A 27966-nucleotide genomic window follows, 5' to 3' on the forward strand; every position below is an offset into this window, starting at 1 on the left:
ACTGTTTGGGTCGTCGACACCGGCACCCCATCGGCAGAGATCGTCATCCTCAAGATCTGACGACATCGTACTCGTCCGTCGCAAGGGCAGTCCGCCGTGGTGGTGGCTGTTGTGTACGAAGGGGACCATGGGGATTACAGTCATGAGAGCTGTCAGGGACGAGCACGGCGCTCGTCGTCCTCGCGGTCAGCTGGTGCTCGAGCCACTTTTTGAGGGAAAAGTGGCAAGTTTCTTTCCGACAAAGTTGGTGGATGTGAAGGAGTAGGTGTGAATGCCAGATGCACCTTTGTTTTTTTGTTTGTGTTGGATGTTCCGAGGAACATGCATTGATTTTACCCGCGAAATGCCATTGACGTGAATATTTATCTGGGATCGACCTGTCTGATATATGAAACGTTGAGGCATCTGGGGATTGTTGGAATGGGATATTCCATCATTAATGATATATATATTCCTCATTTGTTTTGTTTTCTTTGTTCCTCTTTCATTCAGTGCAGCCTTGATGGTAGGCTTCCCAGGTTTGACTTCCCTGTTCTTGGGGAGTAGAGGATGGTTTGCGGATGGTGGGAAGGGTTGCTGTGCTGTCGGTCATCTTGGTGCATTTTGCACAGGGTGTCTGCTTGATAGTTGAGTAGGACGATATCATGTCCTAATATAAATGTCAGCATTTTGTTCACATAAACCATATTCAGCAACGTAAGAAGAAGGGCCAGGCCTTACAAGTAGATAAAGCAAATCCCACTGTCGGGGCCTTGAATTCAAGCACTGCGCCACCGCCGTCTCGACCTTCGAAGGCGTTTGCCCCCCAGGCGTCCTAGTAAAGACCCGCCAGTCAGGAACACCATTCCCATCCTGACCAGCAATAGCCTCAACTCTGAACACCATCCCAGCTTTGACAAGCACAACCGTGACAGCCGCTTCACTTTGACTCGCCAAAACACGCACACCAGGCACATTCTTTTGAGCAAAGCCCTCAACAATCGCTCTCCATCCACCCTCAGTGGCCTGAATCTTCGATCGCTCCATCTCCTCATTAGCTTTCTGCTGCTGCTCATTCTGAGTCTGCTCCTCCTCGCGAAGATCCGCAAGAATGGTATCGTAATCTCTCTCCCATTTCCCCGTAGGCTGCAGCATCACGCCGCCATTTTCTTTAATCTGCGCGTCAATGCGATCCCAGACCGCTTTCATCTCGGGACTTCTCCACATCGACTGAAACTCTTGCAGCTCGGAAACACCCGCGCGTGCAGCTTGAGCCAGCTGCTCGTACAGCATTTGCGGGGACTTGGGGACGGGTCTTCCCGCAGCGGCCTTGGGGTTGACAATGGGTGCCAGAGGTTCCAGAAGGCGCTCAGGAAGTAGAGTCCGCAGTTGGTGGATCTGTCATGACATGTTAATTGGTGTTTGAGCTTGGACCTCAGGGGGTAATACTCACCATTGCTTCCATCTTCTGGAGTTTCGCGAGCGAGGAAACAAGTTGCATTTCGGAGTCCCAGGCATCAGGACTGGGGTCAGTGTTACTAGCACCCCCTGTAGAGGCTTCAGCGCCATTCGAGGGAGGAACCATTGCAGGCACAACCACTGGCATTCTAGGAAGCGTTTGACCTGGGTTGGGAGCGGATGCCATTGCCACTGTCAGTGAAGATAGGATGGCAGCGAGAATTTATCGTAAAGCTAGCGCGCAGTTTATAAGGTGAAGGGAAGTTCAGCAATCGTCAGGTGATAGGCCAGCACGTGTATCCAGTTCAGGTTAGGTAATTGACAAGCTGAACTATGAATGCACGTATAACCAAGAGTGAAGTACGTCTTTTCCAGTCGTGTATCTGATTCAAATTCTAAGTGATCTCGAACATCCAGAGTCGATACGGCGCAGCAGGCTATGGATCTGGAGACAACGTCAACAATGGCGATAGGTCGAATCTCGGTGGAGGGAATTGCGCCGCGGAGATTCGCTGACTCAGCACACATGATGCCCAGCCACTTAACCATTGCACAGCCATAACGTGCTGTGGCTGGAATGAAAATGGGCATCGCCGTTAGGAAAAAGCAAAAATATTATGCATAACTATAATTCAAGACTTCACCGAACTAGCCCGGCTAGCTCAATCGGTAGAGCGTGAGACTCTTAATCTCAAGGCTGCGGGTTCGAGCCCCGCGTTGGGCTTCTTTTTTGCTTTTTGTTTCTTTGTGGGGGCACTGATTTGAGGAAATGACTTTGGGGGATCGCGGGTTCAGACCCTGCTACTCACAGTTCCATCCACGATAGTAAGAATCCTTCATTATATCACCCTAGAGCCTGTACGTTTTTCAAGTAGATATTTTCTACTCTTGAGTAATTTCCATATCTCTAGTTTTATGGGGTTCGATTATTTTTTCTGAGATTCACATTATTCTCATAAATGGTATTACAGGTCGGGGACTGGTATGTTACTTATATATATTTTTGGAACGTAATCTCAGTAGATTACTAGTAGTCGAGGTCACGTGACCCGAACTCCGTAACTTCAACTGCTCCTCCGAGCGCGCCTAGATAGCGAAGAATCAAGCGTTTTCAACGACTTCAGTATTGACCTAAAACGTCGTTTCAACATATATTCACTTTTACTTGGACTATCTTTCAAGTATTCTTTACTTGTAATTATTGTGCGCTTGGCACGTGTCTTGTATATCCCTAGGAAGGACTTCGAGGAGAATAAATGCGATAAGTCATGTATTTGTATAAAGTTTGCATGGAGGCCCCGTCATCCTTCGACACACACGGTAAAAGAATACTCCTACTACAAGTACTATAATCCGAGGAGCTAAGATACTCGAGTATACAAAGAAAAGAAACTTGCTTTGAGATTCCCGCTACAATATGTCAGCTACTGGAATATAGCATCCGAAGAGGACATTACGATTGGAAACTATGAAATGTGGAATCTCCTTAAATCAAATTATGTAGGCTAATATATGTAGTCATTGCAGAAACCTTCCTAGGGCATTAAAAGTATAGCTCATCATAATGCAAAGAAATCGTAGCCATCCGGCGGCTTGAACAAGTAATGGTACGGTCAATATCTCAGCAGTGCTGGCAAATCACGCAGAAAACAATCGAATATGGACGCCACGGTCATGCGATAGCGTGAGACTGGAGTTGATGATCGGCTCCATCATATCAGGGTCGGCATTCTCGATTCTATTGTACCGCTGTAGCAGTTTGACCATAGTGTAGCTAGCTTCAGTGAGAGCGTATTGCTCTGGAAAAGAATGTTAGTAATGTGCACTAGAGCATATGAGAGGTAAACTTACGGCCAAGACAAATGCGTGGTCCGCCGTTGAATGGAAGGTATTCCCAGCCCCGCTTGCTATTCTCTTCCCAACGCTCTGGTCGGAAAGCATGGGCATCCGGGCCGTATAAATCGGTGCGGCGGTGCATTGCATATACACTGTACGACACAAGCTCGCCCTTGCGCACGTAGATGGGCGCCTTCCCATCAGGCCCGCCACCCAATGGCAACGAAGTATCTTTGGCGGCGACACGAAAGTTCAGAGGCACAGGGGGAAGGAGGCGGAGGACTAGTCTTGTTAGGAAATATTCTAACTTGCGGCGGGGGGAGGGGGGTATTGCACACCTTCATTCAAGAAATACCGCAAGTATGGAGTGTCCTTCAGCCTGGCATGCGTAATCTTTCCATTGGGGTGTTGAGCGTCACCAAATTCATCGACGATGGTCTGGCGAAGTCTGGTCCAGACGTTGGGATGACGTGCCAGGTAGAAAAAGGCCGAGCTTAGCAGACTGGCGGTGGTGTCGCGGCCGGCCAGGAGGATGTTGAGCATGTTGTCACGGATCACTCTCGGGTCATCGGTATCCCCAGCCAAGGCTTCTGCGAAGATGTATCTGCCAGGTTCCTTCTTTTCGGGATGACGCTTTGCTTCGAGAGCGAGGCGCACGTAGTGATCGACCACCTCGTGTACAAGCTGATTCGCTTCACGGAACTCCTTGGGGTTAACGAGCCAATAGAATGCCATGGCTCTGGATCTAGCTGCTAGGTATTCTTGGGCCCGGTTGAAAGCCTCCGCAAACCCTTGGGCGTTTCCAACGGTGGACTTTTCCAGCAGACTCGACTCAGCAGATGTGCGCATTGATCCGACGGATTCACCAAACAGGAAATGGGTAGCCGAGTCGATAGTCAAGAGAAAGAAGAGGCGCTGAATGTCGAAAGTAGAGCCATCCTTCGGGATCAAGTCCATCATCTTCGTGACGTGGCCATCCATAAGGTCGAGATCAGCAACCTAGTCGCTCACATCCGTCAGTAGGTTCTCATTGATGATAGAATAGTAGAAATATCAGACCTGATCGCGAGTGAACTGCGGCCTCAGCATTCCACGCGCATGAGACCAACCTGCCCCATCCAAGGTGAAGATCCCATTTCCAAGTAACGGGTAGAACTCGCGATGGCGAGTTCCGAGGCCGAAATCCTGGAACTGAGTAGCCAACAGTGCCTTGATGTTCTCCGGCTCGACGGTGTTGGTGACCATGAGTCCTCCCAAGGCCTGCTGACGGAAGGTCGGCCCACTCGTCTGGTAGTGCTCGGCAATGTATTCAACCCATCGTTTCTCCCTGGCTGCCTTTGCAATGCGATAGAAGCCAGTGATACCGAGGAAACCGGTATCGACGGAATTAGGGGGCTGACAGCCTAGAGCTTTGGCCTTCTTGCGATGGTGGTAAGCCTGGTGAAGAGAGCTCAAGATTCGGAAGGTTAAATAGATGGCGCCGAGAAAGACAATTGCAGCGGCCAACATGACGCAACTGTCGGGTAGTCTAGTGCGGGGGATGAAATGATAGTATAGAGACTAGAAAAAGCAAAGGGATGGATGTGAAGAATGCGAGATGAGAGATAGATAACTTTGTAGTGAAAGCTTATGTACAAGGAGGTAGTATGACATTCGACAGGGGCAGCCTGGTTCCGACCACAGACATTATATATATACTCGTCCTCCCCCGCAAGGAGGAGTCCAGGCCAAATTCACTTGGCGAGGGTGGTTTCAGACTCCTCGGTCGTGAGGTACCATGTGAAGGAGTGGAAATCCCCGCCTCCAGAGCCACAATTAAAACGTAGGCGAGGGAGGGGACGGGAAGGGATGGTTCCAGCGATCCAGCGAAGCCAGAAGGCATGAATGGGCTAGCGATGATTGGAAAAGCCAACCTTGCGAGGGGTCATTCCCGATTCCCAGTAAGTATGCTTTCGGAACTCGGAAACATCGCAAGCATCTCCCAAAAGGGAAAAGCGGCACCTGCATGCAGGACTTTGGACGTGACGCTAAAACCCAACGTTGATCCAAAACCTCCGAGGCTTCTCGTTGATCATCTAATCTGGGGTACGAGTCTACCTTCGCCGTGACGCGCCCTGTACCTTTCTAAGTAAGTAGGAGCATCCCAGGATCCACTCAGTCATCCTTGTCCTATCTTCTTTATCCTGGCTCCAGGCTCCAGCACAACCAAACACACCCACACCTACACACCCACACACCCCCTGGCCCCCCAGATCACCTGGATTGGCTTGAGTTCTGTCCAAAACATTCGAGCCATTGCAACAAGGCGGATGTGAAGATGCCGCGTGATAACTTCCCCACGGTCGGCGTCGCTTGAAAGTCAAAGCAATGTTCCGAGTTCTGCATGACGTATCCAAAGACGGTGTCCTCATTGGTCTGCACCCCACAGGCTGGGATCGCGCTCGTAAACTCCACCCCTTGAGGTGCGAAATCTTCTGTCGACAGAATGGACAATGATCGCCACGGATCGAATTCTCCTCCGCTGAAGTAAACATTGGACGGGCGGATCGTCCATCCCCCAAACTCTTGGTTGACATCATCCGCCCGCGGCGACGGAGGCAGCAGTCCCTTGTCCACTGCATCGGGGAACTGCCGGTTACATACTTCTTGCTGGTATTCCACCGACTGATATCGCGAGGCCAGCGAGTGCGGCCCATCGTTGTTCGCCTGGAAGAACCCCCATTCGCTGCAGTATTGCCAAGTCCAAGTGATGGCCGAGGGATCGCCGTATGGCTTGGAAAAGTCACAGTCAATTGGCTGAGACGCGTCCTGAGGCCCGCAGTTGGTCCCCATATTCAGATTGACCAGCTCGAGAAAGGTTGGCCATGCGGCCCATCGTTCGGCGACATACTGGCCGCCATACGTAGGGGCAAGGCCATCCGGTCCTGTAGTCCCGTTCGTCTTGGGATCAATTTCGAGATACTCGCAGAATGCGCCTAGACCTCCAATACCTCCCGCCATACCATAACTTTGGAAGTAGCCGTAGATGGCAGTTAGCGCTGCAGTGAAATCACCGTTGGAGTTGGTCTCGGCGCCAGATCCGAAGAAAAGTTGTTTGACCGAGGTAGCTGTATCTTCATCCGAAAGTTGATCGTCAATATATTCCAGAGCAGCGTGGATATCTGCCGAGCAGTTGGTCCATCCGCTGGCAACCATGCCACGATAGACTTGGTCGTAATACGCGCTCATATTGACCTGTGCTTCCACCGGAGACGATGAGGAAAAGGCTGCGAATATCGTCTCTGGGTACTCCTTGCGAGTTAATGCAGCACGAATCCCTGCGTACGAGCCGCCCACCATGATCCACGGCGTGCCCTGCGGCGTCAGGTCCATGTCAGGATACTTCTCGCGGCTAAAGTTACTAGCAAAGTACGGAAGGTCCGCGAGCGCCTGCTTGGTGGTGAGGTATTGCCATGCCTCGGGTGGAGTTTCATAGGATACGGGAGCCGGGGTCGAGTTTCCATAGTATCTGTGCTCCCAGGCGATTCCCATGGCGTTGAATTCGATCAGGAATTCTCTGAAGAAGGAGAGAGTGGAGGTTAGGTAGGACTGGGCTATCGATCCGCCATCCGACTCCCCGGTATCGTACACAAATATCGGGTTGCCAGGCTGATAGAATTCATCGCTGACCCAGAACCGATTTTGATAAGTGCCAGCCGATGCGTTGTTATGGTCAATAGGGATCTGAGTCTACAATCAGTGATCAGGACTAAGAGCCAGGGCTGGTGCTTTTCATACGGTGGCATATTCCGTCTCCAACGCAGTGGCCATCGCTGAATGTGAAATGAGGGAGTTGAGGTTCTGCTGGTTGTGCAACCCAAGGTCTGGGTTGATACCAAAGTGAGCAAGTGACTGAGTACCCCAGCCAAAGGGGGCCTTTCCCTGCCTTGAGCCCATGACGGGCTGCGAAAGCAGGAAAGCCCCGATGGCGGCTATTGTGGCGGAGTATGAAGGCATACGGGGCCTTCAAGGGACACTGTGTGTAATGGAGAAGGTTCACAACAAAGGAAGACGGCAGTAGCACCCAAATTACCAAATTCCCTTCTTGCCATGATTGAAGGCATTCCTTTCTTGTCTTATGTACGAAGCATAACTACCATGGTAGACCGTGAGTGAGACGGTTTCGGTCACGAATGTCTGCCATACAGCAGAAATTGCTCTAGGAGACGTCTGCCTACGGAAAATGAATTCAACACCTATCAACATGCTCAGCCGTGATAAAATGGGTTGCCTGGCATCGTGTGCGGTCAGAAATTCCCCGTTATGTTGGACAAGACCATAACAATCAACGGACGCATCAGGGTTAATGCCTCCGTTCGGGCTGCGGCTTCGGGGCGCACGGGCAGCCAAAACCACATGTCCGTGTGTTTATTTAGTGGGTTCCTGAACAATGGCAATGCGTAGCTTTTGCGGGGTCCCTTCCGCTTGCCGAAGACGCCCTGTCGATCATCGGTGCAGCACAGGATGGTTGGGAATGCGACTGCAGGGTCCGGACCCAGCCTCCACTCGGAATTGATGCGTGCGCCGTGTTTATCGCCACTCTTCGCCTTTTGTCTCCGCAGCAGCTAGGCAGTGCTTTAAGTTATTAAAAGAAAGTGATCAACCCTGCAACAACTCAATAATGGGCATTACTGCTCCCAGCTTCTGTCTCGCTTTTGCCACGACTTCTGCGTCGCATGTTGGAGCAAGGGGTGGTGAAACAGAGAGGGTAGCCGAACTTAAGCGTAATAGTTGACTGAGACGGGTACAAGGGGTATGAATAGTGTTCTGGACTTGAATTTAGTTAAATTAATCTGTGTGCAGGATATGCTCGGCGTCGCCAGTTTGCTAATTCAGTCAGCATTCGTGTATCATCGATGGGAGATGAATAGAATATGAAATGTTAGTCCAGGGCCTAGAGGCTAATAGTAGATGAGTAGATGATCTGGCACTGAATGAATCTCCGAAGCTGTCCAAACTTTCATAGCTTACGGCTGGATGAGCCATCAGCATGCCTGCTACCTCGAACTTCAGCTGTAGTTCGCCTTGAGAAGGACTTCCATCGTAGATGTAGGCACGATCGAATGTGATCAATTGTACTGCAGCTTTGAGATCAGCAAGTGATATGAAGAGTATACGCCGATTGAGCAATAAGAGCAATATTGCCGAGATCCTATGAAAATGTGAGGAAGAATGCTGAGCGTGGCCGGAATGAGTGTTTACTTCTGGGCGGAGAGTCTGGCTCGGGATTGCACGAGACCAAACGTTCAGTGTTTGTTTTGCATGGCTTGCCTTGCATTCCTCTGCAAATTGCGTTCGGAAATCCTCATGCCATCGGCATCTGCCGACCCATGCTTTTGCAGCTCCTGTGACAGGTGGGCCGATCGCCTCCATCAATTAGGATCTTAGAGGATCTACTCAAGTCTGCAGCTTCAGGAACCATGGGATCTCTTGTGAGATCTTTGTTGTTGAAATGAGGCTGTGACTGAGTGCCGTTGACTCCCATCTCCAGTATCTTCATTGACTGACAGGGGATTTAAATTATCACAGCATTTAGCAAATGAGGCAACATAGGCCCTTGCGTCAGATCCTTGCTTACAACGATAAGCTGATGCAGCCCAAGTTTAAGGTTAAATTTCCAATGTGTGATGCATCTCACGAGAGCCGTTGAAATATAAGACTTTGATGCACGGTTGACATATGCTATGTGACGGTGTTCTGATCCACGACAGCTCGAGCAATCTAGGCATAGTATTACCTGGAAACATCCCTTTTCTATCCAGGACTAAGCTACTTGCAAGAGTGTCTGAACGCACCATGGGTTGACATCTATAAATATTCGAAACAAACACAACGTGATGGATTTCTACAAAACAGCCGTTGCTGGAAAAGGCCGTTGAAATACACGATAGCACAAACACTACCAAGCATCCTGCAAATGTCGCTTAAGAAGATCGGCGTTGCTCGGGACGAGGTACGGTCCACCGGTGCTGTCTCGGACATCATATGGTGCGTTTCAGCATCAACCTGAGCTCTTGGCATCTAGCGGAGCGCGTACATATCCAAAGGACACAAAGATCCGTTCCACGTGCGGATGCTTTCCATACTGCCGTCTAGGTTTGGCGAAGAATATATTAAATTGAGGAGAGAGCCTAGAGAAGGCAACCCCCTGGAATGCAACCGACACTTCTGACTCGTGGATTGGCGCTTATGCTAGTCAGTCACACCAGGTGATATCGCGCGGAGCTCCCTCCGTCCGCCAGCCAAGAAACGAGTCCGTCCACCACTGAAGAGTCTGGCCAAGACATGGGATGGGGTCCAAAGCCCTCTAAAGTGATTATTTGGGTAAATGATCGACAACATCATGGACTGTACCCTTCCAGAGGCAGTGGGAGTTTTTGACCGCAGAATGCTTTTCTCTACATGCTGTGCTGAAAGAAAAGATGGTAACATACAATGATGTTATATTTGGCCATCTTGAATGTGCGTGGTGGTCTTAGAAAACGAGATTTCATAATAGAGGTCTGATACAGTGTCAGCTGCAGAAGGAGCCAAGCCAGCCATTGGTGGAAGCTACTCATTGTCCAAGACTTTAGACCAGGGGTCATGCATTAGAATCGCTAGCTTGACGGCTCTGGCTCCATCGGTACTCAAGATTCGGCAGTGCTCCTGCGGAAACAGCTATTTAAGGTGTCTAGCTCGCGACTGACAAGAAAACCTTTGAATTGGTCTGACAATGTCAAACGCCAAGATGTTGTCCAAAACGTCGCTTCTGTCGCTCCTCTCACTTGCAGCTGGGGTCGTCAATGCAGACTTTGGCATAACGACCAACGATGATTCCTATGTCATAAACGCCAATTCTCCCAACTCGTTGGTGTTTACCGTTGATCGCGGAAGTTGCGATATCACTTCTATCGTGCATTATGGCACAGAGCTGCAGTATTCCGGCAAGGGTAGCCATATCGGCTCCGGTCTTGGAACTGCGACAGTTTCTGCTACCAAGAGCGGTAAGTGGATTTTGAGTACGGCGAGAGTGACAAGCTGATTAGGAGCAGGCGACTACATCAAGGTGACCTGCGAGACGGATACATTGACCCAGTATATGGTTGTCCATGATGGGGATCCTATCATTCATATGGCAACCTACATTACCGAGGGTGAGTATTGTGTCAAAGTTTTCTACGTTAGTCTCTAACATCCACCAGAGCCATCTATCGGTGAATTGCGGTTTATTGCTCGACTCAACTCAGATGTACTCCCCAACGAGGAGCCATTCGGCGATGTGTCCAACACCGCCGATGGGGAGGCGATTGAAGGATCTGACGTGGTATGTCTTTTGCATAATTTCGATGACGTTGCTAATTGCACGGCAGTTCCTCGTCGATGGCGAGACTCGCAGCAAGTTCTACTCCAGCCAGCGTTTCATTGACGATCAGAGACACTGTAAGAAATAATGGAATATCTACAGGGTTATCGCTGACTATTCAAGGCATTGCGGGCGATGAGCACCGCGTCTGTATGATCCTCAATCAATACGAGACCTCTTCCGGTGGCCCTTTCCACAGGTAGGCACATACTCTCTATCGCAAGGATTATGCTCACAGCTACAGGGACATCAACTCCAACAACGGAGGTGACTACAACTCCCTCTACTGGTATATGGTACGTTTACTACTTTATTCTCAAATCCACAGCTACTGACCATACAGAACTCGGGCCACGTCCAACTCGAGTCCTACCGCATGGGTCTTCACGGACCGTACTCGATGTACTTCAGCCGCAGCGGCACTCCCAGCACCGACATTGACACGTCCTTCTTCGCGGACCTCGACATCGAGGGCTACGTAGCCGAATCAGGCAGGGGAACCGTATCCGGAACCGCGTCAGGCGCTGACTCGAGCTTCGACTGGGTCGTTCACTGGTATGCCTTTCTCACCCACACAACCATCAACCCTAGCTAACCGGACAGGTACAACGATGACGCCCAATACTGGACATACACATCCTCCTCCGGCAGCTTCACCTCCCCCGCCATGAAACCAGGAACATACACCATGGTATATTATCAAGGCGAGTACGTCGTGGCCACGAGCGAAGTGACCGTCAGCGCCGGCTCGAGCACAAGCAAGGACATTTCCGGCTCCGTCGAAACAGGAACGACCATCTTCAAGATTGGCGATTGGGACGGACAGTAAGTACCCCCCTCCCTTCTACCACACACATCAATTACACATCTAAAACGTCATGGTATAGACCAACCGGCTTCCGCAACGCAGAAAACCAACTCCGCATGCACCCCTCCGACTCCCGAATGTCCGACTGGGGCCCTCTAACCTACACCGTTGGCAGCTCCTCCCTGACTGATTTCCCCATGGCCATTTTCAAGAGCGTCAACAGTCCAGTAACCATCAAGTTCACTGCAACATCTGACCAGACTGGTGCAGCGACGCTGCGTATCGGAACTACGCTGTCGTTCGCGGGTGGACGTCCTCAAGCTACGGTAGGCATCCTCTTTCCTTCCTCCTTTATGTGCAGCGTAGCTAAGATATATAAACAGATCAACGACTACGAAGGATCCGCGCCGTCCGCACCTACGAATTTGGACTCTCGTGGCGTGACTCGTGGTGCGTATAGAGGGTATGGGGATGTTTATGATGTTTCGGTTCCTGAGGGGACGATTGTGGAGGGGGAGAATACGGTACGTTGCCTTACCCTGAATATATGTTGTGGGAGTTGTGGAGATCTGTGCTGATGAGCGTAGATCACGATTAGTGTTATTTCGGGGAGTTCTGGGGATGACTTCTTGAGCCCGAATTTTGTAAGTTTCTTCCCTGATGTGAGAGGAGATGAGATGAAATAGCTGACGAGAGTAGATCTTTGATTGTGTGGAGTTGTTTCAGTGAGGGATGTCATACATTGACAACTGCACTAGTTGGTACAGTATAGCTTGATGCAGTGTTCATAATAGCCCTAGTTGACAATTGATTATAACGTCTAGTCTAACCAACAAGATAATACAACCACACCTTCATCTATAGGATAATATACGGACCTTATATACCCAACTCCTCCCACCCAACAAACAAGAGATCATCTACCTCCCCCCAACCTCCTAACAATCACCCACCCCACAGCTCCCACCCCAACCGCCCCCATCACCCACCTCACCCACCCACCCTTCCCCCTCCCATCTCTATCCTCTCCCTCCTCCCAAACCCGATGCACCAATCTCCCCCCAACCCACACCATCCTCACGTTCCGACTATCCCCATTCCACACCCACTTATGCACCTTCTCCTTCCAACTCTGACCCTCATCAAACACATCCACCGCACTCTCCACCCCACCCGTCTTCCCCCACCTCCCCGCCGGATTAAACTTCCCCAGCTTGACCATCTGCGCATCCCACACCATCCCCTGATCAAACCCACCGATCTGATCCGCCATATCGACGACGGCTGCTCCGCCGCGCGTGGCGAGGTAAAGTGCTTCTTCAATGGAGAGGACTTCGCGAGGGACTTTGTCGTCATTATCATCTGGCGTACCCTCTCTTTCTTCAGGCTGAGCTCGAGACATATGCGGCAACAACCTCGATACTAAGCACGCTTGGCGGACTGTTTCCAGAATGCTGGGATTATATCCGCCGCTTACGTCGGTTCCCAATCCGACGGTGATGCCGGAGTCGATGGCCTTGCGGACTTCGCAGATTCCGGAGCCGAGGGCAGAGTTGGACGCGGGGCAGTGGGAGAGCTTTGCATCATTCTCGGCGATCATGGCGCGCTCGTCGTCGGAGAGATGTACGCAGTGTGCGAGGATCGTGCGCGGGGTAAGTAGTTTAAAGTAGTTATACACGGAGGTATAGTCCCTCGATTCCGGATACAGCTTCTTCACGAGATCCAACTCGTCCAGGTTCTCAGCGAGATGGGTTTGGATATGTAATGGGGGCGAGTAGCTGGCCGCTAGCTTGGACAGTTTCCCCAACGAGCGCGGGGTACATGATGGCGCGAACCGCGGGGTCACGATCGGCTGGATGAGGGCTCCCTCCGGGTCGATGGTGTGAATGTGGTCGATACTGGCTTGGGTCTTGTCGATGGCGATGTCCGGGGACTCGTCGCGGAGGTCATCGGGGCATTGTTCAGGGCGGTCCATGCAGACGCGGCCGATGAGGGCGCGTTGGCCGCGGGCATGGCAGAGGGAGGCGAGGAGGTTGGTGGCGGGGACGTGGATGGTAGCGAAGTAGGAGGCGCAGGTAGTGCCGTTTGCGAGGGTGCGGGCGACGACTTGGTTGTAGACGCGGTAGGCGTAGGGAGGAGGGATGGAGGGGAATTTGGAGCTGCCGAAGAGGCTTCGATGGGGAAGGTGTAGTTCTTGAGCCAGTGGAGGAGGCCGGCGTCGCCGAAGAGGCCGGCGTTGGGGTATTGGGGGGCGTGGATGTGGGTGTCTATTGGATGTTTCTCTGTGTTAGTGGTGTATGCTGGGGAGTTGGGATGTGTAGGGTAGGGTAGGGGGGCATACCGATGAACCCAGGGAAGAAGAACTCATTCTCCTCCTCTCGCGCAACCACCAACGTCACTTCCACCCCGTGCTTGTTCTTATTGTGGCCATCTTTATCATTCACGACAGTCCACCCCTTGTGACGGAGGAATCTCTTCAGGTCTCGGTCATTGGCAATGGACCAGTCGAAGCCTTCGATTGTGCCGTCGGCAGTGGACACCCAGAGCGCGCCGCGGGTGATGGCGAGCTGGTGGCCCTCTTCGGACTTGAAGCGGGGGAGCTGGATGAAGGTTCCGACAAAGAGGGTGTATTTGGGAGACATGTTGCTGTGCTCAATGCTTGCTGTAAATGTAGGAAAGAGTGTTGTATGTAGGTAGGTTCGTAGCTGACAGCTGCTAGCTAGGAGCTTGTGTGGGGAATGTGCCAATCTGCGTCGCGGGTAGTGCAAAGCTGACGCGGGGTGATGCGGGTGCTGCGCGCACTTGAGCCCAATGCTAGGAGGAGATTGGAATAAGCTATCTATGCGCCAGCAATGTAATAGCGCAACGCTCCAAAACTTCAGAAACCGAAAATCACGAAGGGCAACAGCCCAGCAGATGGCACGTCTTATAGTGAGGCCCGTCGCGTCCGGTTCCGGGGGCTGCTCGGCCGGCTCCGATCCTGAAAACAGCTAGTGCGACGATAAGATACGGATTGCCTATCTGGGATATCAAGTGTTTGGTCTGTTTGCAATTGAGTGGATTGAATTGATTGATGGAACATTCATGTTTTTATTAAAATTTCTAAAACGCCATCCATGTCTATCATGACAATGTTGAATCGCTAGTCATGCACGTCGTATCAATATGCAATGCCAATCCAGAATGTTGAAAAATATGGTATCAAACGCAATCGTACACATGGGTATCATAGACTATCTACTCGCTATCCTCCACCGGTCCGCAGGTACAGAAGAGGTTCTGGTCACCGTATGCTGCAACATATTAGCGAAATTCTTCAAGGAAATAGTGGTATAGGTGCTTACCATCATCGACACGAGTCACCGACGGCCAGAACTTCTTCTCGACCAGGTACGGCAACGGGTACGCCGCCGTCTCGCGGGTGTACGGCCGGTTCCACTCGCTGGACAACAGGTCACGCTGGGTGTGCGGTGCCATCTTCAGCACATTGCCCTCCTGGGGCTGGGCGCCGCTCTCCACGGCGGCGATCTCCTCCCGGATGGAGATGAGGGCATCGCAGAACCGGTCAAGCTCTGCCTTGTTCTCCGACTCGGTGGGCTCGATCATCAGCGTGTTGGCCACGGGCCACGACATGGTCGGGGCGTGGAAGCCGTAGTCCTGCAGACGCTTGGCGATATCGATAGCCTCAACACCGCAAGTGTCCTTGAACTTGCGCACATCGAGGATGAACTCGTGGGCACAGCGGCCATTCTCGTTGGTGTACAGGATAGGGTAGTGGTCCTTGAGACGGGCCAGAATGTAGTTGGCGTTGAGCAGCGTGATCTTAGTCGCGTGCGTAAGGCCCTTGGAGCCCATCATGTTGATGTAGTTGAAGGTGATGGGCAGGATGCTAGCGCTACCCCAAGGAGCGGCACTGATCGGGGGCGAGGACGACTCGGTCCGCTTGGACTGGAGATACTCGCTGCCCGGGTGAGAGGGCAGGTAGGGCCGCAGGTGCTCGGCCACACCAATGGGACCAACACCAGGACCACCGCCACCGTGGGGGATACAGAAGGTCTTGTGCAGGTTCAAGTGGCACACATCGGCACCAATCTCGCCAGGAGAGCACAGACCGATCTGGGCGTTCATGTTGGCGCCGTCCATGTAGACCTGGCCGCCATGCTGGTGGACAATCTCACAGGCCTGCTTGATGCCAGGCTCATACACACCGAAGGTGCTGGGGTAGGTGATCATCACAGCCGCCAGCTCGTCCTTGTGCTTCTCACACTTGGCCTTCAAGTCTTCCAGGTCCAGGTTGCCGGTCTTGGTGTCGCACTTGATAGTCACCACGCGCATACCAGCCATGGCAGCACTGGCAGGGTTGGTACCGTGAGCCGAGACGGGGATCAGGCAAATGTTGCGCTTGTCGCCTTCGTGGGCCTCCTGGTACTTCTTGATGACACGCAGGCCAGCGAACTCACCCTGTGCACCGGAGTTGGGCTGCACGGTGACTTCGGCCATGCCAGTGATGTCTGCCAGCTGCTGCTCCAGGTCATCGATCATCTGGGTGTATCCCTTGGCCACATCAGCCGGCAGGAACGGGTGCATCTGAGAGAACTCGGGCCACGAGATCGGGATCATCTCCGTGGTGGCGTTAAGCTTCATGGTGCAGGATCCAAGAGGAATCATGGAGTGTGCCAGGGACAGATCCTTGGACTCGAGGTGACGAATGTAACGCAGCATTTCCGTTTCCGAGTGGTGGGTGTTGAACACGGGGTGGGTCAGATAGGCAGAGGTACGTTCCAGGCTGGCAGGAACAGGAGCAACAGCCAGATCCTCTTCCAAGCCAACCTCGGCCTTGGAGGCGTGGGCGGCAAAGACACGGAGGATAGACTTCACCTCCTCACGGCCGACAGTCTCGTCCAGGGAGATTCCGACCTTGGTGTCGTTCAGCCGGCGGAGGAAGATGGACTGCTCACGAGCAGCCGCAATGATGGCATCGGTTTCTTGGGCACCGGACAGCTCGACAACAACGGTGTCGAAGAGAGCACCACCATCAGCGCTGTTCGACTTGATCGGAACATTGTAGCCCAGTCCGGCGAGCTTGGCCTGCAGAGTAGTGGTCATCGACATGATGCGCTGGGCGATAGCCTTCAAGCCAGCAGGTCCGTGGTAGACGGCATACATGGCGGTCATGTTGGCAAGGAGGGCCTGGGCCGTGCAGATGTTGCTAGTGGCCTTTTCACGGCGGATATGCTGTTCACGGGTTTGCAGGGCCAATCTCAAGGCACGGTTGCCCAGGCGGTCCTTGGAAACACCCACAACACGGCCGGGAACCTTACGCTTGTACTTGTCTGCGCAGGCGAAGAAGGCGGCGTGAGGACCACCGTATCCCATGGGCACACCCAGTCTCTGGGCGCTTCCAAACGCAATATCGGCACCGAACTCGCCAGGTGCTTTGAGCAGAGTCAAAGCCAGAAGGTCGGTAGCGACACTGAAGGTACCACCGCTGCCGTGGATCGTATCACTCAAGGACTGGAAGTCGTAGATACCACCCTCGGTGTCGGGGTACTGAGCCAGAACACCAATCAGCTTATCACCCTGCTCCTTGACCAGCTTGAAGTCATCCGCCAGAATATCGCCGACCACCAGGTTGATGCCAAAGCCCTCTGCGCGGGAGCGCATCACTGCAATGGTCTGAGGGTGGCAGAGGTGAGACACCACGTAGGACTTGCCGGCCTTCTTCTGCTTCGACATGGGTAGGGTGGCCAAGGACATGGTCATGGCCTCAGCGGCCGCGGTACCTTCGTCCAAAACGGAGGCATTGGCGAAGGGCAGACCGGTGAGATCAGCAGTCAGCGTCTGGAAGTTCAGGAGGGACTCCAGACGGCCCTGACTGATCTCTGGCTGGTAGGGGGTGTAGCTAGTGTACCACGCAGGGTTCTCCAGGACGTTGCGGAGGATGACCGGGGGCACAATGGTCGGGTAGTAGCCCGTTCCGAGGTATGTCTTGCCCGAAACGTCGATTTGCTTGCGGTAGGTATCCAAGAGCTTCAGCATATCCGTCTCACCCAAGCCCCCGTGCACGCTGCTGTGGGGAAGATTGGCAGTAGAGTGCGGAGCAGACACCTTCAAGTCCTTCTCGGACAGGATATCCGCCGGCAGCACCTGCTTGACGAACTCATCGAGCGATGCTACCGGAGGATCCAAGGTGGCAAGCATCTCCTTGGCGGCATCGGGAGAGGGGCCAATATGACGTCTGGGGAAGGTATCGAGGGGTTGAAAAAGATCCGGGGGATGAGGCACGCCATGATCCGCGACGGAGCTGGTGTATACGGGCCGTCGTGCGGAGGGCGACTGCTGTGTGGTGGTGTGAAGGGAGCGGATCAAGGGGGAGACTCTCCGCACCGCAATTGGCGAGGGAGCAGCGCGCAACCGTGAGCGCAGCGCCAGCTGGCGAGTGCCACGCAGAGCGCACAAGGATGCAGCCATACCTACAATTGAGCAGGTCCAACGATTTCAAGAATGGTGGACGGTAGGTAGGTGGGTGGGTGGGTAGGAAGGGAGTATAGGGAAGGGGGAGGTATAGACCCGGCTGCGCGAGAGTTCAGCACATGAGATAGCGCAACACAGTTGAGTAGAAGAGGGTTAAGGGAATGAGGAGAGGAGAGGAGATGAAAATATTCGCGACAATGAGTGATAAAAGAAAAGAATCGACTGGAGGGGAGCAGATAGCAAGAATAATTAATCCTCCTCGACCGCGGGCGCCACGGATACTCGCGTCGGGAAACTGTCTGTCCGGCCGATAACGCTGGCCCCGGGCCAATCAGAACGCGGGATACAGCTCCGGTCCCTCGCGATGGAGCCCCGCCATTTGCGATAAGCCCGCGATAAGTTGCCCTTTTCCGCGGGAAATTCATACGTGCATTTTATCTCTTCGATCAGTTTGTGCATTGTTACTTCGCAATATCTGATGGTGAAAGATAATCTGTGACATCCTAAATATATCTAACTGAGCAGATGCCCCACTGTCATTTTCCTCACCAATTGACCCCTACAAACTGCCGATGATGGGATGAACAACCTCTCCTCCGCAGTGGGAGCTCCTCCGATAGCGTTCCCCGGTGATGCAATTATGACTTTCCCCGTGGAGCTGGGCCCGTCGGTAAGGGTTCCCCTTGCGCGCTGTGCGCAGCTGCAAGTGAATTTTGTATCTTTGTCTCTGGCTTACATTACTCACTGTGTACAACTGGTCTTAGCTGTTCATTGGTACTGTGTAGACTTACCTCATCGACATAATCATGGACGTTGCACATCCCTTGCTTACATAGTGCAAGCAGTTATGCAAGAATATAGATAGTAGCGTGCAGCTCCCGATCTAGAACATGAACACCCCGGCTGCTTTCCCGACGGGCAAATTCCATTCTGCTCCACATTATTGGCTATCACCAGTTTTTGACTACACAAATAGCACTTGAGTACTCATATCGTCTTCCATCCAACAGAGAAACCAGCTTAAATCCACACCATACCAAAGCAGACATAATTTTCTTTCTCCCACCTAGATAGTATACCGGAAATCGGAGGACCCCTCAATAACACGCTCTCCCCGATCGGCTTGCTTATTCGCATATCGGAACCACACACTCAGTGCAGCCACCGTGATCATCGTAACAAGGTTGCACCTGTATCACACTTAGCTTAGGTGCAACAAACACACCAACAGCTATAAATACTCACGCAATAGTCGTCCATATTCCCGGTCGATATTCTGGCGCATCTTTCGACTGAAACACCAGACTACTGATAATCCCCCCAATGGCCCCAACTCCAATGAGCGTCGCGCTGCAGAACGCGCGCGTCCACTGGCCTCGGATATTGTTGGCTTGATAGGCCATGACAGCGGGGATATTGGAATTCGCCCCGGCGACCACCAGAAACACCCCCACGTAGCGCGCGGCATTGCCCTTAGCAAATCCCATCAGGGGAAGGCCGATGATGCCGACTACGGCATTAAACGCCACGATGGGTCCCCGCATACGATAGCGATCGCTGATCCAGGCTGTCGTGTACATCACTATGCCTGCAAAGCCGTAGGGAGGTGCGACCAGACACTGTGAGGCGCCGGTGCTGAAGCCCATTCCCTCTTGGAGGATGATGGGCAGGAAATATGCGATGGCGTACGCGACCGTAGTGCTGCATCTGCTTGTCGTCAGACAACAACCCTCAGTAAGAGTGGAGAGGCAGGAAGAACTGACAGACAAATCAATGCAAAACCCCAGATCTTCAGGTCGAATGCCGGGCTGAAGAATCGCTTGAACGTAAAGGGCTCTTCGTTACCATCGGCACGGTCTCGGTTAATGCGTCTCACAATGAAAGCACTTTCCCTCTCGTTCAGAAACTTCCAAGACTTGTGTGCCTTTTCAGGGAAGTCAACCATGAAGACAAAGGTCAACAGTCCGATAGCGCCCGTAATCTAGAGATCATCAACACTAGGTTGCCTTTTCGAAGGAATTACATACCACGCCCTCCATAATGAATATCCATCTCCATCCTGATATGCCTTGAATGCCTCCCATCTGCATCAAACCAAAGGCAAGTACCCCGGCTAGTGCTGATGCGACACAGCCGATAAGGTAAAAGACCGAGTATCGCTTTTGGATGTCATCTGTTTTGTCAGTCAAAATACATGAATGTTGGTGTGCGCCACTTACATCGGGCGTACCAACTTGACAGGAGGTACACGCAGCCGGGAAAGTAACCTGCGAGGTGTCAATTGAGCCAAACTGTATACTGTTCGTTACACCAAGTCACACTCACCTGCTTCTAGTGCACCAAGGAGCACACGGATTGCGACCATTTGCTTCCAGTTCTTGACAAAGCCCATTCCCTATAGCAGTCATCGTCAGACCGCAACTTTAGAAAGGATCGAGAGCATGGACTCAACGTACAACGAGAATTGCTCCCCACGATATGACCAGAGTGCCCAGAAACAGAGTCGGGCCCACCTTCCGGATAATCACCGTCATCGGAGGTTGGAAGACCACGTAGGGTATAAAGAAAACGAGGATCACGACAGACTGTCCCTTGTCAGCAGTTACATCCAATAATACAGAAAGTGTAGAACTCACATAGCGAGTCCCAACCCCAAGTTGCAAGTCCTTTGTCATACTGCCCTCCAGTCAACAGCCGATTCGACACAACATAGACCAACTATCTATTTTAAGCTGAAAGGAAACCTACCCTGCAACCGCAGCCATGCTTAGATTCGTCCTATCCATAAGCGAAATGCAATACGCCAAACCAGCCATAGTCACCAAGCGACGATCGACCCGATGGATGATCTTGCGCTGCTCTGCAGGCGTGAACTCCTCATCGTAGTCCACATCATGGATTTCAGGCTTATCGATATCCTCGATCCGTTCGACACTAGGGGGCTTTTCAATGTCCGTAGATGACATGGCTGACGGCAGATATTTGAAAACGAGCTTAGAAATTCCCGATAGATTGATTTCCGAGAGAAAATCGAAGCAGGCTGCAGCCATATATCAATGAAACCTCCCACAATGCAATACGAATCACCGCGCTTGCCCCCGCGATGCGTGGCAAGCCACATTTCGCACACACCAGCTCAGCTGATAGAATGCGGCATTTGTCTAATTACTGAACACCAGGATACGAGTCCAGATTGGGCCAACATCGACTCAATGATGTATAGCACCACGCGTTCTCCACAATTTCCCCAGGTTTATGGATTGTAAGACCGATGCGGGGAGCAGCGATGATCGAATGCGGGGGAGATAATAATCAGCCACCAGTTAAGGCTGCGAGTGATTGGATGGACCATCTCCCAGGTATATTTCTGGCGAACTTATCGAAATGGTTATTCGGGTTGTTGTATGCTCGGGCCGATATAGGGCCGCCTGTACCACTTGTGAGAGGTGACATTCATACCGGCTGGTGTCTACATAAGGCGAATACAAGCCTTCAAAACATGGATTAAGAGGCAAGCCAGGTGATTAACTTCCAACTGATAAACAGAGGTCCAATTTCATGTCAATTGCAAGCTCATTCGTCTATTGATGACCGATCATTTCACGATGAAACAGAAGCACAGCCATGTCAATGTAATAGTCTGGCCCATTTGGAAAAAGCATATCTTGCCACAAACCCGAGATGAGAGCTCGAAAATGGCCATTCTATGTGGATACGAGCTAGACAAAGTTTCCAGTGATGTTGAAAGGCTAGCTCACCGGTTTATTCGATCCATTCAGGGACATGTTCCAGGCCTGATCGCGACGTCCCCAGCTGGAGAAGCGCAAAGCTAGATATCCCGCCATCCGATTTCTTTGTTCACTTGTTCCTAGTCCTCCCGAATTCACCCATACTAGCTTGCACTGCTTCCTGTCCTTCAACTGGCATGAACCTCGCGATGGTATTCAATAATATGCTCGGCCCGGCTGTTGCGTAGCCGGGCCGAGCTTAAGTTTAGTTTCTGGTCCCCAGCGGCCCGAATATAGAAGTCCCTACTCGGTGCGCTTTTGGCATCTACGCTCCAATCGAGTAGACTTGCGCATAATGCGGAAGACGCATAGGGCCACCTACTAGACACAGAGTGGCGTCCATCATCCATAGATCGGATCGTGATTGGTCAGCAAATATGCGACTTCAGGGCTACTATGCGTAGAGTGCAAGCAGAGGTATAGTTCTCAGTCAGGGCATAAGCGTGCCCAGCATGACGTGTATGCCTTATCACTGCTGCAGTAGCAAGCGCTGTCATAATGAAATAGCTCTCTGATCTCCGCTTTACATGAAGCAAGTCGGTCACTTGACCTGTTGAGAGCCTTATGGTTGACCCTTTTCTGCTACTATAATTCCATGATAAACCGTTAACTTTAGCTGGACTATTGGATCGTTCGTACATGTTAATTTGGTCGGATAGATTCGACTTCTGATTCATCACGTCAACTCAAATCAACACCAGCGCAAAGGCCCTAAGACACATGAGAAATGTGGAAAATGATGTGTCTATTATCTGTTCGGGAGATGTAACTAGTGCATACAGCACTCGGTGTAGGGAGACTGGGTCTTTTCAGTTGCAAGCCGGGCTCAAAAAGCATCTAGTAGTTTCTTGAATAGCCTAGGGGTTAGGGAGCGCAAATGATTGAACTGAGGTAATGATATGAATTGTAAATATTTATTATACAGAATAAAAATCTATAAAGCAGGAAAGAGAAAGAACAATGAAAGACATGAGTCCAGCTCTGGAGCTCAATACATGATGTCGACGTAGTCTGACCGCATAATGCGACATCAGCTCTTTTCAAGGCCCCTACCAGCTCGAGTAAGCCCCGCGTGTAGTCCATTCAAACCCAGGATTAGCCATGCTATCAAAGCCGCCAGAACTTGCGAAGTATGCCGAGCCCCAGAGAGTGCCACGCGGGATGCATGTTCCGGGATCGTAGTGGTCTTGATAATCTCCTTAGGAGGATCGACGGTTATCGGATTACCAGCCTCGGAACTGGTACATTTTATTTCTGCCTGTTCATCGGACTGGCTTATCGTCTCAGATTCGACAAGGGTAGAGTCAGAGCTGTTCACGGTCTGTGTGGATGCAGCCGAGCTGCTCCTGGGCGGCGCCAGGGTACTTGGAGATTTGTTTCCAGTCAACTGTCGTGCCAGCTCGAGCAAGGCTTCATTCGGAAGACAGATCTCGCTAAATTCCGTGTCAGGATCTTTGCCTAGTGTGTCATCTGGAACAGCAGCAGGTTTGGGGTCGGATACTTCTGTAAGTCTCTTAATGAATATGTTCAGTGAGTTGCCGATCTCCAGAGTGACTTACCTGCCACTGGATGTAAGTTCTCTTCGACCATAACTTGATCTATATTCCTGACTAACTTGGAAAAGTAAGGATCGTCTGTTGCAGAGACGACGGGCTTGATCTTAGCTCGAGTAAGGGCCTTCTTATTCCGTGGCGGACAAACAAGGCGTTGCCGGACTCGGTGATGCCATCGCTGCATCTTGACTTCGATCTGCAGGTCGAGGTAGAATGGAGAGGAGTCATGATGGAAGGTAAGTGCAGTGTGCACGATTGAGTGGTGAACCGCTTGTCGCTCTAGTTCATTTTCTTCCAGGTGCCAAACAAGCTGTCTATATCGATTGTTTGGAGTATATGATTCGTCATCAGAGTCATCCGTAAATCGGGAACCAGTGAATTTCCACCGCGACGCATAACTGGCTTGAGTCTTTCGTGAAATGCCAATACCTTCGACACTGGCATTAGCGGTGCCTACTTTGGGAGTGGCCTCGAAAGACTTCGACACTTGTCGCTCTCGTTTCTCCCCGGTGAGGATTTTTGGTCCAAAGAACTCAGTGACCTCGAGACCTGTGTTAATTCGCCTCCTCCGGTGCTCGGCCTCATGGAAGTTCATGGTAATGGTCGCTTGTGAGAGCTTGCAGTCGGTGGGTTGATGAAATGTGAGATCCAAATACATCAGTCCTGCATCCTGCCCACGAAGCTTACCCCACTGCGTCTTGGATATCAGAAAGCAGCAATCGACGCGAATTCTGCCAAGTTTGAGATCCCCAAGGCTTGCACTTGAGCGTGTTTGACACTCATCGACATATCTGAAAGGCTTGGCTTGGGTGGTTGATCGTTTGGCAGGCATTGCATCTGATGGGTTATTCCAGTACTAAGTTGAAGGCGACGTGAACATTAGCTGGCGGGAAGGGGCGAGGGGCGCCCAGCCTGGGTTAAATTATTCTTCACTCACCATTTTCCTCTTTCTTTTCTTTTTCATTGACTGTGGCGGTGCTATAGCGCTAAAATGAAGCTCTCTCATTCGTGCCACATGTGCATTTGAGGGGTCTTGGCAAGGCTGTAACCTGTGTCCCATAAATTTCAGCCTAAGGAGAGATGAATTACTCATTTCATGATCCCACTTAACAGGCTCTCATGACGCTCAATATTACCATAGGCTCAGACCGTGCTTCAGATGAAGAAGATTCATCGGAATCCGGGGTTGAGATCGCGCCACCGTCCATCACTGGAAGCCACGCATCTCACGACTCGCACGCAGAATGGGCAGACGTCCCACTTCCAGACGAGCTGAAGCCCGGCAAAAAAGCTTATAAACCGCCGCCACGAGTCCAAAGTAGGTACTGGGCAGCAGCGCCGTCCCCATTTAGGGTTAGCAAGCAGGACGACTGGTTGATTTCATCTGGTGACAACGACAAAGACATCACTGCGCACCTCAATCTGGATGTTGCTTTGGATCTGGAACATGAGCTAGGATACCTTGCGCGCTTAAATCGATTGGGCCACTTTAAAAAGGGTATTCGTTACTTTGAAAGACGCCTCGCACCCTATGTCGACTTCTTCCCCGTGGTAGCCGAATATGCAGACCTCCTCTTGGAGCAAGGGAATTTCGGGAATTTGCATCAGTTTATTTCAAGTCGCTTGAAGGACCATCTAGTTGAATATTCGAAGGAGGAATACATCTTGCTGAAAATCTTGAAGGCCTTTGCGGAGATCTATACTAAAGGAGCAATAGTACCTGCATTGAACATGGCGAAAGAGACGCTGAGCCATTTGTCGGTGAGGAAACATGTTTCAAAAGTCCCCAGTTTATCTACTGGCGTTAAGGTGCGTTTTAAAAGTTGGCAATTGAACATGAGTCAGCATTCCTTATTTGATTCCCTCTTAGATTCAATTATTGGAGATGTGCGTACGTATAATCACCAACGCGGCCGCATACTCCAACCTTCTCGAGACCGAATCGTTCAATCCCCTTTTGTACTGGTCTGCTTCTAGTAATGGGACAGTAAAGTTAGACGACAAAGGCGATAGTGGCGAAATACATGCGAGGGGATATAGAACTCCCCGGCAAAGCCCTCCTCGAATAGGTTCTTGGTATCGTTTCCTGCTCCAGGAAGGCTTTTCATGGGATGCACACCGTATTCTACGGTCTATATTGCCCATGCTTGGGTCCCCGGATGGACATTACATCTTTAACGGACGCTTTGAGGAATTCTTCGAACTGAAAAACATCTCTGAGGCCGAGAAAGTTCTACTTCAGCCGGCAGAGATGTCGTTCCAGGATGAGCAGGTTCTGTTGGCTGAGTTTGCGAACGCATGCCTGCTTGCGGATTTCCTGAGTGCGGAACGCTTTAGTGAAATTGTCCAGGTGGCGGGCTGCCAATTCTTACAGAGATCCCGCTCCCTAGCATCGGCAATACTCCTAGAATACCCACACTTAATCAGCACTCGACCATACTTGGATTGGCTCTTGTCTGAGAGCATTCGAATTTTGCCATTCTCCCGTCATGTCCAACCGCTAGTAAAGAATACGAGGCTGGTTCCTGATAGCTGGACTTGGAAGTCTTTCGACAATATGCAATTCCTTCACCAGAGAAAGCTGTCTATGACCAGGGGAACAGAGCTACCAAAGACTCCTAACGATCCTCCTTCATTTCAAAGCCTCGAATCTATATCTGAATGCGTCAGGGGTCTGGGAGATTATCGTCTGGAGCGGTCTGTGCTTCATCAAATGTTCTGGCATTCACTGGACTGGGACCAAAGCCTTCAAGCACTAAGGGACCTGACCCGGCTGAATCGCGACCTAATGAGTGACACTTGCGGGTATCTCCAATCCTTGATCGACGAGTGCATTGCCCTGGATTATAGCAACGCTCCCGATTGTGAGAGATTGCGAGAAGATCTGTATAGTCGCTTCTCTGCATTCGACCACTCCTTTCCTTTTCGCTTTGATTATGATACAGCGGTGCATGAAAGCTCTGCCATTGTCTTTTTTGACAACGCTTTGCTCAAATATATTGAAAGGAACATGCTTTTCGACTTCTTAGTCGAGACAGGACGAGGTACTGAGGCTGAATTGGTGGGAATGAAACTATCCCGTACAGGTCACTACTTGCCCGGCGAGATTCGATCCTCGTTGATTTCTACCGGCAGGTATTTCGGCCGCACAGATTCTCTAGCAGCAAAGCAGATTCCAAAATCAGCAGAAATTAAGGGTCATATTCCCGATTCGACATTAGCTGGATATCGGGTCCCTGATCTGGTTCCAGGGCCATCAGATGTGCGACGAGATGGCCCAGGTGGAATACCCCGAGCGATCTTACAAGTTCCCTACCGTAGCGATGCTGCAGCTGATGATACCGCATTGTCGTTAGAAAGGTTGATCCGACAAGGTCGAGATGCGGAGCGGGCCAAACAGACGGGAGACCTCGTTGAAAGGGAGAAGAAGGCCATGAAGCAGGAGCGTGTGAGGTTTACGCAAGAAGTAGCCAGATTCAGGAGACACTTTCAAATTGAAGAGGAAAAGAAAAGGGTGGCTCAGACAGATTCTACATCCCTAGTGACGCTCAAGGATCCAGTGGGCAGGGCCTTTCTATTTCCATTTAATCAGTGTCGTCCCTTTGCTGTGAGTTGCTCTGTCCCCTACAGGACGAATTCAGAAGACGAAGGATATAAGTTGATATAATTTCCCAGGCAATGAAGGGACTCATGCAGCAAGTCTTTCGGTCCGATAATATTCTCGCGCCTCACATTGCCAAAGGGAATTATAGGTTCACCAGCCTCGATGGTAATCCCATCACACGCGACAGTTGGGACTCCGACATCCAGCCCGGTGGGACCATTATGGTTCATATCACGTCTGACTTGGGGCAGGACTTATCTCAGGAGCCCGAGAAAGCAAACACAGAACATGACCAGCCAGTGGAAGGAGAACGTCTTACTGCCCAGTTGGAGTCAGTAAACATCGTAGATCCCGAAGACAAACAAGATCAGGGACCTAGAGTTGACGATGTATCCGATAGTTCGACCTAAAGGATTCTAGGTGAGAGGGAACTGGGAATGACCGTCTATCATTAAGGGGCCATTGTACAGTGGCAGTCAATATAGAACGCGAAGATACTAGCCAATCCGTATTGTTAATTGTGGATCCAAGAACAAGATTAACATAATCATGTTACAGCATAGTATTACAATCATGATTTCATGTCAATGATAACAATGACCCTTTTGGGAGGAGTTACGCATTGAAAACTGTTTCTATGGAGCTAACAACATGAGAATAGTAACCTAAAATACTAACTCTGAACCGAGTCCCCATCATATTTCATCACTCCAAATTACATTTGATGTTGTACTGATTTTCATTACATCATCTCCTCCTTCTCCAGTCCATTGATTTCATTTAAAAGTAGCCTAGCTCTCCCTGCATTAGACATTGAAGAAAATGCTCGAAAAAGGTTAGGTGGGAAACGAGGCAGAACGTTATGTCATTCGCCTGGATAATGCCCATCCGTGTAAATGTCCGGAGAAATCGTAATTTACATAAGAGTTACACGAAAATTCACAACAAATGTAAGAACCCCAAATGGCTCCAGAAGAAAAACATAATCAATAAATTCTAGAAGACAATGCAAGCTTCAGGCTATACTGAGGAGGGCCACTTTCATCATTATATAATAGTAGGGTTGCTGGAAAGTGATTGTA

General features: G+C 51.1%; 9 protein-coding genes and 1 non-coding gene across 10 annotated transcripts, besides 1 other annotated feature; 3 read left to right on the forward strand and 7 right to left on the reverse strand.

Moving 5' to 3' along the window:
* Nucleotides 1-484: 484 nt before the first annotated feature.
* An14g01080 (hypothetical protein) lies at nucleotides 485-1624 on the reverse strand (the record flags this gene model as incomplete). The annotated part of the gene is made up of 3 exons (XM_001400701.3): nucleotides 485-649; nucleotides 721-1377; nucleotides 1433-1624. 3 exons carry the CDS (start codon nucleotides 1622-1624, stop codon nucleotides 485-487), a joined length of 1014 nt encoding a protein of 337 aa, XP_001400738.3.
* A 464-nt stretch (nucleotides 1625-2088) lies between these two features.
* tRNA-Lys (CTT) lies at nucleotides 2089-2161 on the forward strand. The gene has a single exon. It is a non-coding gene; the product is annotated as a tRNA-Lys (tRNA).
* A 279-nt stretch (nucleotides 2162-2440) lies between these two features.
* Nucleotides 2441-2589: a mobile genetic element (Title: probable transposon 160bp LTR (Tndm1-LTR) -Aspergillus niger).
* Nucleotides 2590-3075: 486 nt separating this feature from the next.
* Nucleotides 3076-4782, reverse strand: An14g01110 (uncharacterized protein; the record flags this gene model as incomplete). The annotated part of the gene is made up of 4 exons (XM_001400702.3): nucleotides 3076-3236; nucleotides 3289-3555; nucleotides 3612-4272; nucleotides 4333-4782. 4 exons carry the CDS (start codon nucleotides 4780-4782, stop codon nucleotides 3076-3078), a joined length of 1539 nt encoding a protein of 512 aa, XP_001400739.1.
* Nucleotides 4783-5526: 744 nt separating this feature from the next.
* On the reverse strand, nucleotides 5527-7209 carry An14g01120 (uncharacterized protein; the record flags this gene model as incomplete). The annotated part of the gene is made up of 2 exons (XM_001400703.3): nucleotides 5527-6996; nucleotides 7051-7209. The coding sequence occupies 2 exons, from the start codon at nucleotides 7207-7209 to the stop codon at nucleotides 5527-5529; spliced, it is 1629 nt and encodes a 542-aa protein (XP_001400740.3).
* Nucleotides 7210-10042: 2833 nt separating this feature from the next.
* On the forward strand, nucleotides 10043-12276 carry An14g01130 (uncharacterized protein; the record flags this gene model as incomplete). The annotated part of the gene is made up of 12 exons (XM_059744051.1): nucleotides 10043-10298; nucleotides 10341-10448; nucleotides 10497-10618; nucleotides 10665-10734; nucleotides 10781-10856; nucleotides 10902-10953; nucleotides 11001-11212; nucleotides 11261-11482; nucleotides 11545-11791; nucleotides 11849-11989; nucleotides 12053-12109; nucleotides 12238-12276. The coding sequence occupies 12 exons, from the start codon at nucleotides 10043-10045 to the stop codon at nucleotides 12274-12276; spliced, it is 1602 nt and encodes a 533-aa protein (XP_059604587.1).
* Nucleotides 12277-12381: 105 nt separating this feature from the next.
* Nucleotides 12382-14107, reverse strand: An14g01140 (uncharacterized protein; the record flags this gene model as incomplete). The annotated part of the gene is given in 2 exon segments (XM_059744054.1): nucleotides 12382-13745; nucleotides 13871-14107. Coding segments are annotated over 2 exon segments (1601 nt in total), but the record flags the coding sequence as incomplete, so codon positions are not given.
* Nucleotides 14108-14702: 595 nt separating this feature from the next.
* On the reverse strand, nucleotides 14703-17936 carry An14g01150 (uncharacterized protein; the record flags this gene model as incomplete). Its single annotated transcript, XM_001400706.3, has 2 exons — nucleotides 14703-14758; nucleotides 14810-17936. 2 exons carry the CDS (start codon nucleotides 17934-17936, stop codon nucleotides 14703-14705), a joined length of 3183 nt encoding a protein of 1060 aa, XP_001400743.1.
* Nucleotides 17937-19005: 1069 nt separating this feature from the next.
* On the reverse strand, nucleotides 19006-20905 carry An14g01160 (uncharacterized protein; the record flags this gene model as incomplete). The annotated part of the gene is made up of 8 exons (XM_059744055.1): nucleotides 19006-19129; nucleotides 19185-19646; nucleotides 19703-19920; nucleotides 19967-20112; nucleotides 20159-20206; nucleotides 20265-20334; nucleotides 20396-20570; nucleotides 20688-20905. 8 exons carry the CDS (start codon nucleotides 20903-20905, stop codon nucleotides 19006-19008), a joined length of 1461 nt encoding a protein of 486 aa, XP_059604589.1.
* Nucleotides 20906-22757: 1852 nt separating this feature from the next.
* Nucleotides 22758-24112, reverse strand: An14g01170 (uncharacterized protein; the record flags this gene model as incomplete). The annotated part of the gene is made up of 2 exons (XM_059744056.1): nucleotides 22758-23197; nucleotides 23287-24112. The coding sequence occupies 2 exons, from the start codon at nucleotides 24110-24112 to the stop codon at nucleotides 22758-22760; spliced, it is 1266 nt and encodes a 421-aa protein (XP_059604590.1).
* A 287-nt stretch (nucleotides 24113-24399) lies between these two features.
* On the forward strand, nucleotides 24400-27294 carry An14g01180 (uncharacterized protein; the record flags this gene model as incomplete). The annotated part of the gene is made up of 3 exons (XM_001400709.1): nucleotides 24400-25089; nucleotides 25151-26887; nucleotides 26956-27294. 3 exons carry the CDS (start codon nucleotides 24400-24402, stop codon nucleotides 27292-27294), a joined length of 2766 nt encoding a protein of 921 aa, XP_001400746.1.
* Between the last annotated feature and the right edge of the window lie 672 nt (nucleotides 27295-27966).

This window comes from Aspergillus niger (genome assembly GCF_000002855.4).
Source record: "Aspergillus niger supercontig An14".
Classification (NCBI taxonomy): Eukaryota; Fungi; Ascomycota; class Eurotiomycetes; order Eurotiales; family Aspergillaceae; genus Aspergillus; species Aspergillus niger.